This window comes from Eumetopias jubatus, unplaced genomic scaffold (assembly GCF_037043125.1).
Source record: "Eumetopias jubatus isolate StellerSeaLion01/CBP00866 unplaced genomic scaffold, mEumJub1_p1.0 scaffold_13, whole genome shotgun sequence".
In the NCBI taxonomy this organism is placed as follows: domain Eukaryota; kingdom Metazoa; phylum Chordata; class Mammalia; order Carnivora; family Otariidae; genus Eumetopias; species Eumetopias jubatus.
Window position 1 is genome coordinate 49,991,703 of NW_028274819.1, and position 13,974 is coordinate 50,005,676.

The 13,974-nt window shown below is 48.7% G+C and overlaps 1 protein-coding gene and 1 pseudogene across 2 annotated transcripts in view; one reads left to right on the plus strand and one right to left on the minus strand.

Annotated features, from left to right (window-relative positions):
• The window catches only part of PPFIBP2 (PPFIB scaffold protein 2), a 145,018-nt gene that overhangs the window by 106,622 nt on the left and 24,422 nt on the right, over window positions 1-13,974 (minus strand). For both annotated transcript variants that reach the window (XM_028116897.2, XM_088017458.1), the window contains exon 2: window positions 6,826-6,919. In XM_028116897.2, coding sequence (XP_027972698.2) covers window positions 6,826-6,919 — 94 coding nt within the window. The remainder of the gene's footprint in view (window positions 1-6,825; window positions 6,920-13,974) is intronic.
• On the plus strand, window positions 1,766-2,037 carry LOC114219359 (small ribosomal subunit protein uS14 pseudogene; annotated as a pseudogene).

Here is a 13,974-nt window from a genome sequence, read left to right on the forward strand (position 1 = left end):
CATAATAATATAAATATAATAAAATCTATAAAAAACCCCAGGAAACAAAATTAAAGATCTCAGTAAAATTAGACAGATAGGTATAAACTGCCAAAACTCAACGGAGAATTAAACCACTGTTTATAACCATGAAGAAAATAAAATCTTTCAATAAGAAACACCAGGTCCACTTGGTTTTGTAGGTTCGTTCCTATCCCTACAACTATAGCAAGTATGTAAGGAAGAAGTGATAATTCCAGCTTTACTCAAACTCTCTCAGAGAATAGAAAATGAGACCGCACAGCGCTGAAGTTGTGGAGGAGGGCTCTGCCAGTAAGAGGAAAAATCAAAATGATGGGTGTCGAACAGTGCTTGCCACCGAGGGCCATTCTGATCTCTTTACATAAAGATTAGTCTTTGATACCTCAGCCCACTGGACACCTCCAAACTTCCACTCTGCCTGTCTCTGGGTCAGAATCAGAGCCGAGCGCTCTCAACCTGAATCCTGAATGGGAAACAGGCAGATTTCGGTTCTGCCTCTCCCTTACTGATGACTGCCACGTGCTGACCCACCTCAGAGAGGGCCTGGACGAGGCCAGTTAACGGAGCATGTTCAGAGCATGGACTCCTGGACAGCCTTTGCTGCCGCAGCTGAAGTCATTCAACAGTCAAGGCGAATAATCTCAGTCTTGACCAGAACTTTCTCTGCCCCAATCTAAATCTTTTAAAACAAAACAAAACAAAACAAAAACCACCCAGACACGAATCAGAGTTAGCAGAAAGGCCCAGAGCAACCTCTTTTTTCACCTGTCATAAAACAGGCTCCTTTTACCTAGTCCTCATTGGTGGGTACAGCTTGCAGAGGACTGCCTGAGTGACCTCCTGCTACAGTGAAGAGGAATGCGTGGTCCCGTGTCCCCACCACGGGGTTCTCTGGTACTATTACAGAAATGGCCTCGCAGGGCAGCCACTGAACCTGCCAGCCCACAAATTAAGCCTTATGCAAAATGAGAATATGTGGCAGTTGCTCTGGGTCACCCAGAGGGATGTACTTCAGCAATATATAGGGCAGCTGCAATTGTCAAGAGTGTAATTCAATTAGGGTATTATTTGCAGGCCAAATCACAGGGATTAATCAGGAGCAAGAGCAAAGGTTAACACTGTACTGGAAGCTAACAGCAGTGGTCTTTTGTACTAGAAACAAATCATTTTGACAAGGGGCTGGGGTCTTTAAGTCACCACTTTCCAACTTTCTGGCACAGAATTTTGGGGTTCCAATCAAGTACCATCACACCCAGGAAACCCCATTCAGGTTTCAAGAATTCAACCTTATAAGGAGTTTCATTTATTAGTCCTGTTTCTGCTTGCAAGGCATTTCTTTTCCTCACATCTCCAGAACCACTGGGTGCTTAGAGATAAGGACCACCATGACATCTTTTTTTTTTTTTTTTTGCCTTAAAGATTTAATTACACGAACGCTGATATCACATGCCCTAAGTGTGCTCTTTTTGGAAAGAGTTTCAGAAAGTGAACCTGAGCCTATCATAGTACACAGAGTAATTAATTAAGGGAAATCCCTTGTTCTGTAGTGTTGTAACTATGAACCATCATTATTGAATGAACCGTGCCCATTTTAGGAGGAATCCGTGTTGTTTTTGCATAAATGATTGCTATGTGGGGCACGCAGGAAGCCTATAAAAATTTCTTCCCTTTGAAATAAGTGGTAATTGTGTCTTCAGAAAATGAGAGAATACACCTTTGGCCTCGCTGCGTCCAAGAGAGCAAGATGGGTCACCAGCAGCTGCACTGGAGCCATCCGAGGAAATGTGGCCAGGGCTCTCGCTCTTGCCACGTCTGCTCAAACCGGCACGGTCTGATCTGGAACTACGGCCTCAGTATGTGCCGCCGGTGTTTCCATCAGTACGCAAAGGATATAGGTTTCATTAAGTTGGATTAAGTGAACTTCCTTGAATTGGTCATCCAAGATAACCTACCTTAACTGCAGATAACCAAGATACCTACTTCAATGTCAACTCATTGTACATAAAATAAAAAATACTCCAATTATGAGTGCTTTATTGTGAATGGAATGGTCAACTGATTGTAGGAATCTCCTTTTTAAAGTGTACTATTTTCTTGGGCACCTGGGTGGCTCAGTTGGTTAAGCGACTGCCTTCGGCTCAGGTCATGATCCCGGGATCCTGGGATGGAGTCCCACATCGGGCTCCCGGCTCAGCGGGGAGCCTGCTTCTCCCTCTGACCTTCTCCCCTCTCATGCTGTTTCTCTCTCGCTCGCTCGCTAATAAATAAATAAAATCTTTAAAAATAAATAAATAAATAAAATGTACTATTTTCTCAACAGTTCATCTTCAACATATGTGGCTTAATTTCCTTCAGTTATATAAAAGTACTCATGCTGAACTCTGAAAAAAAAAAGAAAATGAGAGAATAAATACAGTCCTTGGGTACTCATTTGAGCACCTTAACAGATGCAAAAGCAATTGTGTTTTGGTAGTGTTGGCATCACTTGACGTCATTCAAATTAATATGAGATAGAAATGCAGAAAGGACGAGGTAAATGTTCACAGAAAAATGTCATTTCTGCGGGATCTGTGGCATCATGATGTGGTAATGCAATTTTCAAACATTCTCTTGGCTGCCACCCTTTCAGCAAAGGAACCCTCACTTGGAAGTCTGATGTGGAAGAGAGATGAGAGCAGAGTCACTCTGGCTAGGGGATTAGGAGCAAGAACAGAACTTGACCCCGCGCCCAGTTAACTCTTCTCTACAGATGGCCCCACAGAGCCCCCGGGGCTCTATTACACATCATTATAAAACCGATGCAGGCACAAAAGCAGCCCAGAAGAGGCTCAGATGGCCCTGGACTCCAAATCCGTGACCTTGGGTGGTAAAAATCATAATGTCGGTACTAATCTCAACAAAGTCACTTACAGCAACTGAGCACTTCCTATGTGCCTTATTTGCATTAACTTAATCCCCCCAATAATATGAGATAGGTATTAATACCACTATTTTATATATAAGGAAACTGAGCTCAGATAGGGATTAAAAAGTTTGTCTAAAGATCCCACAGCCAGTCCTAAGTGATGGAGCTGGGATTCAAACCCCAAAAGTCTAACTCCCTAGTCCACATTAACCACCACAAAAACTCTTAAGCTCTTTGGTCCAGTTTGGCCCAACCACCTTGAATATGAGGAGGGTATAATCTTGCAGAAGAGTATCCTGCACAAAGACATTCAATAATTATCATTCTTGGGACGCCTGAGTGGCTCAGTCGGTTAAGCATCTGCCTTCACCTCTGGTCATGACCCCAGCGTCCTGGGATCGAGTCCCGCATCGGGCTCCCTGCTGAGCGGGGAGTCTGCTTCTCCCTCTACCCCTACCCCCTGCTCATGCTCTCTCTCTCAAATAAATAAATAAAATCTTTTTAAAAAATTTTAAAAAATTATCATTCTTGTCATCACAAGATGTAGAACGTATACCCTCCAGACACTCACTAATTACCTTAATGTTCAATCATCTGCCAAATAGCTCCTGTCCAATGTCTGTGTGAGACAATTAATACTTGAGAGATGGTTCACAGGACATGCCAATCACTGAATCTTCAAAAAAAAAAAATGAGTGATTTGTGGGCCCAGAAGAATCAGTGAAAGGCACCAGAGAAAATAATAAATGAAGTTCAATGCACAGCCAGAGAAGAAGGTATGTATAGAAACAAACAACTGGCTCCTATTTACAAAAGTAAATAAAATGTGTATGTGACAAGTACTTATTAAACACCTAATATGTGCTGCAGACCAACGGAGGTGCTGGAGATGGAGTAGCAAAGCCTCAGCCCTCATGGAACTGACAACTTGGTGCAGGAAGCCGATGACACACAAAGAGACAAATGTGAATGTAATAGGTCAGGTGGTGATCAGTGCTGTGAAGAAATATAAACAGGATATCGGGAGAGAGTGATAGGAGGGGGTGATGCTAATTAGAGAGGATCAGAGAAGACCTCTCTGATGTGGCAACATTGTGGCAGAGATCAGATCAGAGGGTATCTGGAGGACAGCATTCCAGCAATGGGGGCAGCAAGCACAAAGGTCCTGAGACAGCTGGTGTGCAGGCTAAAGCCAAGGTTAAGCCAGGAGGAAAGCGGTAGGAGGTGTGGCCACAAAGGTGGCCAAAGGCCAGATCGCATCTAGAAGTGCTGGCTCCGTTGAGGACTTCAGATTTAAGCCTGACGAGCTTTGGAGAGAGGAATGCTGTGATTTGATGTACGTTTCAAGGATCGTTCTGCTGCTCTGTGGAAGACAGCCTGGAGAGGGCCAGAAACGGGGCAGAGACCACTCAGAAGACTATGCATGAATCTTGCAGACCCCAGGCGAGGCTAGCAAGGCACGCACAAGCCTTATACAATGAAAGACACAAAACTCAAATGGGTGAGCTGAGGTCCTGAATAAATAAGAACTCTACCGTGTCCCTAGAGAAGATGTAACATAATAAAGATTTTTTATCCCTCATTAATTTACCAAAAGCTAACATTTTATAGTGCTTAGGACTGTTCTTGGCACCTTATGTGTGTAAACATAGCAACCCTCTAGGGTGGGTACTATTATTATTCCCATTCTAAATATGAGGAAACTGAGGCCTGGTCAGGTAAATAGCTTGTTGTAGAGCTAGGATTTGAGCCAAGCAGCCTGGCTGCAGGGGTTCCTCCTGACCAATCTGCAAAGAATGCCTTGGGATGTCTTAGAATCGCCTCTCTACAAGCTCTCACACCTGTTCCAGGCATAGCAGCCCGAGGAGCCCTCCTAGAAGGATCAACCAAGGTGGAAGATGAAGGAAAGGGAAGAAGGAGGGAGAACTCTGTGCCAGAAAGGCAGAAGGATGGGCTTCCTGGGTTCTGCACAACCCATGCCAAGGGCCTTTCCCCCTTGTCCATCCCAGATCCTCACCTGCAGATCCTGTGTTAAGGCCAAGCCCCAAGGGTCACATACAGCTCTCTGAGACAGGGCATTTTGCCAGAGGCTTCATCATTTTCGGAATGCCAATGTGGAGAAATTGGGAAGCAGGGAGAGGAATGACCCCATACCAGCTGCCTTCTTTAGGAGGTGTCCATTCATCCCTCACAGCCATCCAAAGAGCTCTAAGGTGTGAGGGTCTGACCCTGTGGCTCCAATCTCAATTCACATGAGCCCCTGGCAGCTTCCAGACTTGACTCTGTGAAAGTACCCCTAGGAAATCCACGCTCTTGACTGTTTCCTCTTGGTGGGGCTTCGGAGGCCCTAACCTAGACAGGACATCCCAATCTATGGAGCCTCTGGAAAGCATTAGTCAGGGCTCTAAAGAGCCCTTCTGTTCACTGAGAAACTGAGAGCCTGACAGATGACAGCTAGAACATGTTACAGTGTCACCAAGAACATGAAGACTCTTCAATCCACAACCCCACCCTCACCCCAGGCACCAACACCCAGAACCCTCTGTGAGTCTGATTCTCTCTGCAGGGTGGAAGAAGCAGCAAATGCCTGGCAAGGGGCAATGGGGCAGTATCAGGTACCCACGCACATCCTGGGCTTTAGCCACACTCAGCCCAAACCCCCCTCCCTGGCCTCCTCCTGCTGAAGCTCCACACGATGAGGAGCAAAGTCCCAAAGAAGCATGCCCAGCATGGCAAATAAGGTCACGGACTTGTTATCAGGTCAGGATGGAAAGAGGACCTGGAATCTTCGGGAAAGATTTGCAATGACAGGTTTATTCTAATCAATACGGGCGTGGGTTCCCCCTGTCGCAGAGTTAATTAGCCCAAACAGCCCACTGGCAGCCTTTTCCAATTAACCAGTTTTGCTGGATCTTTGCTAGGGAATATTCCTAACTGGTGAATGTGAATCAGTCAGTTATATACACAACATACAATATGGCATAAAGAACATTCTCTCTCTTTTTTTTCCTTAAGATTTATTTATTTATTTGAGAGAGAGAGAGAGAGAGAGAGCACAAGCAGGATGGGCAGAGGGAGAGGGAGAGAGAGAATCCTCAGGCAGACTCCCTGCTGAGCACGGAGCTTGAAGGGGGACTGGATCGATCCCAGGACCCTGAGATCATGACCTGAGCCAAAATCGAGTCAGATGCCAGGGCACCTGGGTGGCTCAGTCAGTTAAGCATCTGCCTTCACCTCTGGTCATGACCCCAGTGTCCTGGGATACAGCCCCATGTCAGGCTCCCTGTTCAGAGGGGAGTCTGCTTCTCCCTCTCCCTCTACCCCTCCCCCCTGCTTGTGCTCTCACTTTCTCTCAAATAAACAACATCTTTAAAAAGAAAAAAAAAAGAGTCAGATGCTTAACCGACTGAGCCACCCAGGCGTCCCAAGAACAATCTTTAGGCGATGAGGTGAATCGATACCAAACTGCCTCCCAATTCACAAACACACTGGAGACCAGCTGGGGAAGGGAGCTGACATGGGCATTACAGTGGCAAAGTCGCCAGACTTGGAGTTTCCTTTCAGCTTGACTGTGATAAGCCATGATGTGCTCTGGCCAATTTTCAGTAAAAGTGATCTTGTTGCAGCCAAACTGCCTCAGAGCCAGGACCCACGCTGTGCCGCAGTTGGCGACCCACCACCGTGCGGTGCACCCACGCCATCTCGGCAGCCCTAACTTCACACCAGGTATCAAAGAATCCTACGAGTCTGAACTCTTACACAAAGAGATGGCATGCACAATGAAAGACAATATATCTACCGAGGGGCTTCTTGCTGTGCCAGAAAGAAAGGTCAGGAGGGAAAAGGGTTCCTCCAGTGTGGAGGGCAAGCCATGAGTGGTGAGGGCTTCCTGCCCGTACCTGCGATGATCCCGTCCATTTGCTCCAGAGCAGCTTCCAGAGCATGACTGGCATCCGAAGCCATGACTCCTTTCCTCTCGGTCTCCTCCTTCTCCTACTGAAAATGCAAGCACAGAACAAAGGAAAAGTCACAGAGAGGTCCACGTGCTGTGCGCAAGCCCGCCAGCCCTCCTTCATTATGGCGCAGCACACTCCCAACAAGGATCCTGGCAGGCGAGCCCCCGATTCTGTCATCTCTCGAGCCTTGCCCTCCTGGCACGAGTGTGCCGTCTCCATGAACCTTTAGCATGCGATCCCACTCACTCCTGAAATGAAGAGCCACCGTTAGAGTCCCAGGTTCCAGAAGCTGCCTCCAGCACGGGGGAAGCGCCCCTGCGAGTCAGGGACAGAGGATGTGCCCTGCAGCAGGGGTTGCGATGGTCTCAGCAGGCAGGCAGCTGTCTCCCGGCTGCATCCTCCTGCACCTGCAACGCTTTCGTTGGGTAGGTGTGACCCGGGCTGAGACCCCCACGACCACTTTCACGTCTCGTATGGTCCAAAGGGCCCCAGAAAGCTGTAGGCACGCTGTTGTGGGGAGAGTTCTGTCCCAGGAACCTGGAGCCCTTCCTCTTGCCATGTGAGTTCTACTCTACCCAACATCATGCAAGGTGCAGCATCCCATCTCCTCAGGCCTGAAAGGCGTCTCCAAGGATACACAGTGCAGCCACTCCCCCCTCCCCCCCCCCCGCCCCCGTGCTGAGTCTCCCGTCTAAGGGGGAAGATGGCGTTTGGTGCCATCTCGGGACAACCCCGCCTCTACAAAAGGTCTTTCAGCCTAACTGTCTTCCTGCAGCCTCTTCCCATTTTTCTTGCTTCCCACCTGCTCCCTGGCTGGCAGGGAGAGACTGACAACGGTATTTGCAATCCCTACTTCTCGTCCATAAACTGGAGGCAGGAACTGTTGTTTGCTCCTTCAGCAAAAGCCCCGCATGTACCCAATGGGTGTAGAGGTCTGGCTCCTCTACCCCAGGATGGCATGGGTAAGGAAACAGGGGGTCCTGAGGGTCTTGGCCCATGTTCCCTGTGGAGTTGGACTTTCAAAGAGAAGAAAGCAAAGTGAGCAGCCATAGAGAAGTGGCTTTGGAGATGGTGTGGATAAAGATTTTAGGACTACAAAGAACCACAGGGGACTGTACCAGGCAGTAGCAGTTCAAATAGTCTGGGTTCAAACACTGCTCTGCCATTTACTATGTGATCTCTGAGCCTCAGTATCCTCATCTGTAAAATGGGGATAATACCAGCACTTGATTCACCATGTTGATGTCATGATTAAATGAGGAATTAATATTTCATAGAAAATACTTAGTACATTCCCTTACAGATAGTAAGTGCTCAACACAAGCTAGCTGTTTTCCTTTTTGTTTTTGAAGTGAGGCAATAATCTCAGGATGTATCTGCGCCAGGGCAGCTCACTGGAGGACAGACTTTAAACTCAACAGGGTAGGCTCTGGGCGGGAGAACCAAGGTAAGTCCAAGAGGCTGGTTCCCCTGGGCATGGCAAAGAGAGATAAGCAACGATGTGTGTGGAGGGGGAAGGCAGTGATTCATAGGCGCAAAGGCCAAGGAGGGTTTGGGAACAGGCACTGGGCTTCAGCAGGCCAAGAACCATTGCACAATCAACTCGGGAATGAGAATGGGAGCTTGTGGAGGGGGTGGGAGCCTCGTCGGCACCTCAGGGCTGTGGCAGGAGCCGGGCAAGGCTGCACAAGGAACAGAGCTGCCCCTGCTGAGAAGAGCAGCCAGACAGCTAGAGACCCCAAACGCCCGTGTGCAGATCTCAGGGCCTGAATGGAAGCAAGCTGGGGGGTGGCACGGGAGTCAGGGAGAAAGGAGAGGTACAGGAAAGTGGGGGGAAGCAGAAGCAGGGCAATAATCAGCACATTCCCACCTGTTCAGAGACACTGAAAGTCTGAAATACTTCCCTCTGAGGACTTTCCCCTACTCCTGAAAAAAAAATCCAAACTGCTCGCTCACGGTGACCTATGAAAGAGGCAGTGTAGGATCTGGCCAGGCCAACCCCACGTTGCTCTCCCCATTGCTCATGTTCTAGCAGCATCAGTCTCCTGTCTTCCCCCCAACACTCCAAGACCTTCTCCTCTGCAACTTTCCACTTGCCATCCCCTCAGCCCTGAGCGCGCTTTCCCAGCTCTTTGCATGGCTGGTTTCTCCTCATCGTCCAGGTTTCTGCTCCCATGTGTCTTCCGAGAGAGGCCTTCCTTGCACACCTCCATCTACAGCAGCCCCTTTGAAGCACAGCCATTCTAAGGTATCTCGTCCATATACCTGCTTCCTTGCTAACTGGCCTTGCTTACCTCCCCATGGAGGCAGGGGGACCCTGTCTACCTTGTTCACCCCTATGTGCCCAGTGGCTAGCAGAGTGCCTGGCACTCAGAAATTTATGAGTAAATACTTGTGAATAAATGGGTAGGTCCATTCCACCAACACTCCCTGAACCCCGTAATGTTGCGTATTAGGGAAATATTGATAAATCAGACCTAGTCCCTGCCCCCATGGACCAGGCAGTCTAGTGAAGACAATAGTAAAAACAAGTAATTATGACGCAGTATGGGGTATATGCTGATTGAGGCAGGTATGCTCCTTCCCTGGGTCTTGAAGGATGAGTAGAAGCTTTCTCAGAAGATAAGGAGGAGAATGCTATTCCAGGCAGAGGGGGTGGAAAAGTAGAGAAGCATGTAAGGGCAGGATGGAGTTGGCAAATATCACAATGGTTGGTGAGATTCTACCGGAGCATCCAGCTGCTCATGATGAGTCAAAACCTTCCACAGAATTCACGTAAGTGTGACAAGGGCAGGTGATGAGAGGAGCATGGAGTCACACCCACCACTTCAGGGGTCTGGATGCCGGTACACAACAAACCAAGTGGTCTCAGATGTAAACACGACAGATTTTTGAGAAGAAAGGTCTCCTATTTCAACAGACAGGCCCCACATGGGGCCCTCTTAGCAGAGGGGGAGAGGACAGTTAGAAGGTACCCAGCCCGGAGGGCCCAGGCCACGTCCCCCTGCAATAGAAGGGCCATAAAAGGAGGCCCACGGGCCTTCTGCCCAGTGATGAGTTTGTACTTGGCAAATAGCAAGTTGGGCGGACCCGTGGGAGATGGTATGAAGTGAAACGTGAGTCAAAGGTGTATCATACGTACACCCCGGGAGCCTGGGCCGGTAGGTTGGGAGCGCTCAGAAGCCAGAACCTGTTTCGGGCAGCTGACGAGCTCAGTTCCAGACCTGCTAGGACTGGGGCGATGGCAGGACACCTGGGTAAGAGGGGGCCTCGCCAGCTGCCATCAGAGGGCAGCTTTGAGGTGTCAGCGGTGTGGGGGACACACAGATCCTGGAAGGGCCAAACATGCCATCAATGTGAGGCCTCCAGCCACCCCCGTGAGCACAGGCACTCTCATCAGAACAGGGAAGCCACAAGGCCGCCAATCATTCCCGGTCTGGCAGCTAGTAGGTGTTTTCTCCTCTGACCTCCGTCAAGGTTAGAGCTCCTATTGGTAACACAGGACAGGACAATCACGGCCCTCAAGGAACTTGGGGCCTCAGAGGCAAACAGGCCAGACAGCAGCATTCAGTGTCTGTTCATCCCGGCAGGGACACAGCACCCCCCTTGGGAGGCTGGGTTCATCAGGGATGTGGGGCTTAAGTGCACAAAGCTCCAGAAGGAGGGTGCTTGGACACCTCCTAGAGAGAAGCGAGGTGAGAGGCGACAACCCAAAGCGGCTGGGACAGAGCCACATCCCAGGGAAGACTCCAAAGCCCCAAGCGAAAAGCAGGGCAAGCTCTAAGCAGGTGGTGGGGAGTGGAAGTGAAATCACATTCTCTACCAATGACAGGAGACCCAACCAGGGGCCTGACACAGCACGGACGCCAGAGGAAGAGACAGTGTGCGCAGGGGACTCCCCCGCGGGGGGTGCCCACAGCCCAGGAAGGAGAGGGGCAGGCAGAGGATGACGGTGCTCTTAACGAGCTCAGCACAGTGACAGTTGTTCTAGTGGCCAAAACCAGCTTTCATTCTCTCTGGACACCTGGACGATTCATGGAGCCCTGCACTGGGTGGTGGAGGAGCAGGCAGACTTCTCTTACCGAGAGACCAGCTCATCCCTAGCTACAAAGAAGAGGCCGGGACGGTAAGAAAAGATGTAGCCCACGTACCATTCACCCTTCCCCTCACCCACACGCCTCTCTAGATGCTGTCTTCCTCCTATCTGTGACGAAGTCCCACTAACAGAACTTGACCCTCTTTGCTACCAGCCAGAGAGAAAATGACCCTGTAGCTATAAAGCCAGCCAACATGGGACAGTCATGTTTTTAGAATGACAGTGTCTGGTGACAGATGTCACAGCCACCTGAACTGCACCGCACAAAGGCCCGTTGGGCACCTGGACATTGACCAGGGTGCAGGATTAAGGGTTCTGATGTTTAGAAAGTGAGCCACAATTAGCCGCCCATTATCTGATGCACTCTCAGGCGGGCAGTAATTTAGATACTGCATTAGCAGGAACTGTTGATTAGGATAAATCTTGGGCAAGTAACCTTGCCTTATCCCACCCATACTGAAGTACAAGCTTCCATTCCATTTTATAAAGTACTTTCCTCTCAGTAAAAGTTGTTAGAGCTGCAAGTATCTCGGGCAGGCTGCCAACGACCTGGACGAAGGAAGGAATCAGGAACAGATCCAGGGTCCCTGGTACCCTTACTCCTCCAAGGTCTCTATGCCATGGCCAAAACTGAGCCAGAGCTGGGACCTGACTCCTTGGCAGCTGTGTCCAGGCAGAGGGGTGGGGGAGAACGGTGTCCCCAAGTAGAAGGCAAGGCCTGGGGAAGGAACCCTCAAGCCAGGAACCTACCACCACCAAACTTGGACTCATCATACACCTCCTCCTTCCCCACATGGCCACCAAGTGGTAAAGAAGCATCACCATATCACAACCAACCAAAGCCTTTTCCCCACAATTTACAGGTTGCCCAGAAACCAGAGCTGCTCTTAAATGGTCATTTTAAGAAATACCGCTTGCTATTCCTATGCTTGGGAGACAGCTTCTTAACAGGGTATAAGAAATTTATCAATTTGGGGTAAGAGAGCAAGAAACCATTTTCAGTATTTAAAAAAAATAGGAAGATGGAAGACATACAAGGGAAATTGATGGCGGTGCCAACATTCTCCATCACATCCTGTATCATCCAATAACACCTTTACTTTCAGAGCACAAAGAAAGATCATAGGTTTCATAGCTAGACAGTCTTGAGTTAAAACGTGCACTCTGCGGCATAATGGCTGTGGGTCTTTAGACAAGTTATTCAACCCTCTCAGACTCAATGGTCTCATCTATAAAACTGCGTTGTTACCAGTGAAAGCAAACAAGATCGACCTCAGGGAAATACCACAGACTGAATCGAACATCCAATTTAGCTATCCACTGCAACAACAATAGAGGAATTTATTTTGAAAGACATAAGCCCACAAGGACACGGAGAAGTGGTAAGCGACGTAAGGGCAACGGCTCTGCAGCAAACGTGAAAGGGCAGCCGGTCCATGTTGGAGAGCTTCCCAAAGCTCGGGGAGAGATTTCTCCGCTAACACGAAATTCACAGGACACCTCATGCATCAAAACACCCAAAAAGATTTATGTCACTGATGAGGAAGTTGTTTAATTCAATGATAAGAAAATAGAAAACCAAGCAAATGACAAAAGAACTGCATGGAAACCAAAAAGTAAAAGTAACCCCCGACCTTATCTAACCGGAAGTGCGTGGGCAGCATGGCGGGGGTGGACTGCGGTTGTGGGCAGTGGGGGTGGGGGCTGGAAAGGCAGCGGAGGGATTCCTCACTCCCTGGAGTGAGGACTCAGTCACTAGATAATGACAACTGAAAAAAATAACAAAGCAACAGAACAAGCATTTTTTCAGCAATATGGATAAAAATACTTAAAAATGTAAAGAAGCTGCGTCTGAGGAAGAGCAATGGGGATGGGTAGGCAGGGAGACAACAGCTGTTTTAACAAACCATGCACAATTATTTGACTGTTTCAACTGTGTAGATATATGCTAGTGATCAAAATAAAAACAACCAAAATGACTTAAAAAGGTAGTATGTGTGGTGTGCCTGGAACAGAGTAGAGACTCCGTGTGTGTTCCTTCCTCCTCTCCCGCAGGTGTCTGTTACTTACTTGCTGGTTTATCCCATGCTGTCTCACCTAATCCCCCACACACCACTTATGAATTGTCCCACTTTGCCGATGAGCAAAAAATCAGGCAGCTTGCCTGAGGATGCACACCATCCTTCCACTTTGCCTCTGAGACGGAAACCTGGTAGAGGGTTTGGAGCACAGGAGGATCTAATATACCTTTTCAAAAAGAACACTTTGGCTGAAAATGGACAGGGGTGGTGGGGGGTACAGTGCACTGGTGAACACAGGAAAACCAGGGGAGAGATGAAGGTAGCTTGGACCAGAATGATGGTGGTAAATGTTCTAATTCTTGATATATATTGAAGGCAAAGCCAGCAAGCTATACTGATGGAGTGGACATGGAGAGAGGAGTCAGAATGCCTATGAGGTTTTTGCCCTGAGTCTCTGGGAGACTGGGAGACTGCAGGAGCCAACTGGAGGAAAGAGGGATCAGGAGACTGGTTTTGGAAATGTTCAGTTTAAGGTGCCTAAGGCGGAGGGGCGGGCCGGGGGGGGGGCACGCCTGGGTTAAGTGTCTGCCTTCGGCTCAGGTCATGATCCCAGGGTCCTGGGATCAAGCCCCACATCAGGCTCCTTGCTCAGTGAGGAATCTGATTCTCCCTCTCCCTCTGCCCCTCCCCGCTCATGCTCTCTCTCTTTCTCTCAAAAAAATAAATAAATAAAATCTTTTAAAAAATAATAATAATAAGATGCCGACAGGGATAACTAGGAAGATATGCTGAGTAAGGCATTTGGAAATAGGGAGTCTGATGTTTGGAGGTAAGTCTGGCTGGAGAGAATCTGGGAGCCATCTCACCAAGATGGAATTTAAAACAACTGCATGAAGTAACCTAAGTAGTGCAGAGAGGGAGAGAGAGGAAGGAGGGAGGAAAGGGAAAAGAAAAGAAAAAAGCAAAGCAAAGCAA